The following is a 3,334-nucleotide window of genomic DNA, read 5'->3' as shown; positions in this document are numbered from 1 at the left end:
GAACTTTTGATAATTTACTCTACAAACTTTTCTAAACAGGTGGTTATGTAGTTTTCTGTAGAAAATTTGCGTGTGCTATGGATATGTAGAAACTATTAAAAAGTTTCGGTAAACCCACTATGTAGGTTAGTTACTAAATTAAAAGTAACTTCTGCATTGTTTGTGCTGTGAAGGTAAACAATATATCGTGTTCTGTTTTTGACTTATATGATTTTTCTAAAACTTAAGACTTCTCTATTATTTAACAAAGACACATAGATCTTGTCTACAGGGTTGTGTGGTAAACTAACAGTAAAGTTCGTTCACTACTTTTCTATATGAATTCATGTACGGTATTCTGATTTGTTATTTTCATTGTGACTGTTTCATTCTCTATATTAATGTATTTAAGATCTATACGTTGAAACATATTATGAAGCATTATATTAAACTACAACAGGTTTCTTTCTTTCCAATAATAAAACGTATGTAGCCTAGTAGTCAGTACACCTGGATATTGAATCAGAGGGTCCATGGTTTGTGTCTCGTTTGTGCGAAAACAATTCCTACGCAATTTAAACCCCTAAGAGCGCTATAAGAGTAACGGTTACATCCAATTATTCTGTTTCATAAAGGTAGGCCCAAAAACTGACAGTACTTATTGTTGTTTAGCTGCCTTCCCTTTAATAAGTTCAAAATTAGGAACAGCTGTACACAGATAGTCATTGTATAGCTTTACGTGAAAAATGTTAACGAACCAAAGAAAATACTTTCATTAAAGTTTGTTATTAATATTATGTTTTGTATAAATATAATTCAGAATGATATGCGATAAAACTAACCAAACCATTGTCCCCCTAGTGAGGTGGAACCAAATAAAACGACTTTACTTTTAGCTGCAGCCGCAAATGATTGATAATTATAATGTATTAAATTTTAGCTTTCGGTATATAATGTAACGCGTTATTTCACTTTAGTTCTTTCCTCACAGTGTGAAGTATACGGTTAATTTTGAATTAATTTATAAGTACTAAAAACATTTTGAAGATCACCATGTAAACCGTTTGCCCTGTGAAGTCTGACCACTTATTTAAGCAAGGTTTGTACAGACTTCAAAATATTTAAGGCATGATTCAGCCGCGTTAGAATTATATTGGCCGACTATATTTTCCTAGCAAAATATGGTATAAAGGTACGTGGGAAAAATATCATTAGTCGAGAACACGTTTATTCGAAGACAACTCAGATATTTTTAAGAATAGCAGTTCAAGGGAAAATCTCTGATTTAAACCATTAAATCTCAGTTTTCTGACGTATTTATATACCATGCTCTAACAATATATTGCATCTTAAAAGAGAAGTGATTAAAAAAAAGAGATAAGTTACTCATTTTATATGTAACATACATAGGTTAATTTAAGCCGTCTCCAGCCATTATACATAGGATTAGTTAGGTTATTGTTAAGCGCAACATTACACAATGGGCTATATCTATGCTCTGCCCACCACAAGTATTGAAATCCAATTGTTAGCGCCTTAAGCCTGCTGATTTAACGCTGAGGCAACATATATAGGGTGGGGCAACATATATAGGAAAACCTCAGGAGTAATTAGTAGGGTTGATTGCAGTATTAATGAATTTTTTTTTATTTACATGATTTTTTCGTAACTATCAAATTATTGAAATGGTAAACAATTTGGCGTATTAATAATTGTAAAAAAATAGGTTTAAGAATCCGATGGATCCCCATCGGCAATTCTACAGTTGATAAATACGTACAGCTGTAATTGCGGATAAACGTTAAAATATTATCTTTAGAGCAGACGAGAAAAAAGCTGTATTTGAAAAAAATTTTTTACATCAAACATTTTAGAAAGTGTGGATGTTCATTGGTTCAACAAATCTATATTTTTACCTTGAATAAATCGTTTCTTCATCAGAATATGGCCATATTACAGCATTGATAAACATTGTAATAAATAGTCTATTTTATTGATATTTTCATTTAAAAACATATAATAATCTCAGCTTTGTTGGTATTTAGGAACCTGAATTTGAAGAACGAAAATGTGAAGTCTCTGAATAATTTAGTTTGAAGTTGATAAATATTTTTAACACTGTTGTTTGTATAGGATAGCTGTTGCAAGGGGCCTCACACGAGCCTTATGATTATAATTTTAAAACGTTTTAGAGATAAACAGATTTAATGTAATATCTTATATTAGTAATACGAAAATTGAACTAAATGGAGTGGTAATGATAGTTGGATGTATGTACTTTCTGGTTCCATATTTTCCTATTTTTTACACAAAATATAACAAGTTTATCATGTTTTCACATCGGGCTACCTGTGTTTTGTAACTTAAACCTGTGACTAGCATATTGCATTGATTTGTCAGTTCAACAATATTTTTTTGTGCTCAAGCTGTGTTTAAACGTCAATCTTAAACCAACAGTGTTTTTGTTTACGCTCTATCTGTGTTTAGACGTCAATGTTATATCAACAGTGTTTTTATTTGCGCTCTAGCTGCGTTTAGACTCAGTGTTATATCAATAGTGTTTTTGTTTTCGCTCTAGCTGTGTTTAAAGTTAAAGTTATATTAACAGTGTTTTTGTTTGCGCTCTAGCTGTGTTTAGACGTCAATGAATGTGATGATGGGAACAACGGCGGCTGTGTGGATAATTCACAGTGTATCAACACCGAGGTAATTAAAAATAAAAATATTATTACAAGATCCTGGACGGGAAAAACAATAATTTCAAGTGTAGTTGCTGAAGAAATAATTTTACAGTGAGGTAGTGTACAGTTCTATAGTTTAGTGAAATTCATTGTTGTTGCTTATGAACCAGTGATAATGTAGTTTCGTAGCGTATTAAAGAACTCAGAAAATATTAACGATTAGTTATGGTAACTTTCATATTAACTACAGGAATAATAAGTTTGGTATTTATCAGTGAGACAAAACAGTTCTATGATTTATTCATACAAGAACAGGTATAACGCTTTGTTCTAAACTGAAAAAGGTTCACAATATAATAAAACTGAAATGAGTCATTTAATACTTCTTAACAGTTTACTTTAAGCACTAAAATATGACTTTCTGTTATATTTGATAAATAGTAATAAAAATATAATTGATGAACACATATCCTATTACATTGTAACCTATATCCGTGCTAGGATATTTTAAAACATTATATTTATTAATCAATAAAAATATAATTGATGAACATATATCCTATTACATTGTAACCTATATCCGTGCTAGGATATTTTAAAACATTATATTTATTAATCAATAAAAATATAATTGATGAACATATATCCTATTACATTGTAACCTATATCCGTGC

At 30.4% G+C, this 3,334-nt stretch overlaps 1 protein-coding gene across 1 annotated transcript in view; it reads left to right on the top strand.

Annotated features, from left to right (window-relative positions):
- The window catches only part of LOC106478104 (thrombospondin-4-like), a 65,415-nt gene that overhangs the window by 23,777 nt on the left and 38,304 nt on the right, over positions 1-3,334 (top strand). The window contains exon 8 of the mRNA XM_022381637.1: positions 2,608-2,685. Within this exon, the coding sequence (XP_022237345.1) occupies positions 2,608-2,685 (78 nt within the window). The remainder of the gene's footprint in view (positions 1-2,607; positions 2,686-3,334) is intronic.

Source organism: Limulus polyphemus, unplaced genomic scaffold (genome assembly GCF_000517525.1).
Source record: "Limulus polyphemus unplaced genomic scaffold, Limulus_polyphemus-2.1.2 Scaffold180, whole genome shotgun sequence".
In the NCBI taxonomy this organism is placed as follows: Eukaryota; Metazoa; Arthropoda; class Merostomata; order Xiphosura; family Limulidae; genus Limulus; species Limulus polyphemus.
This window is presented reverse-complemented; position numbering and strand designations above follow the sequence as displayed.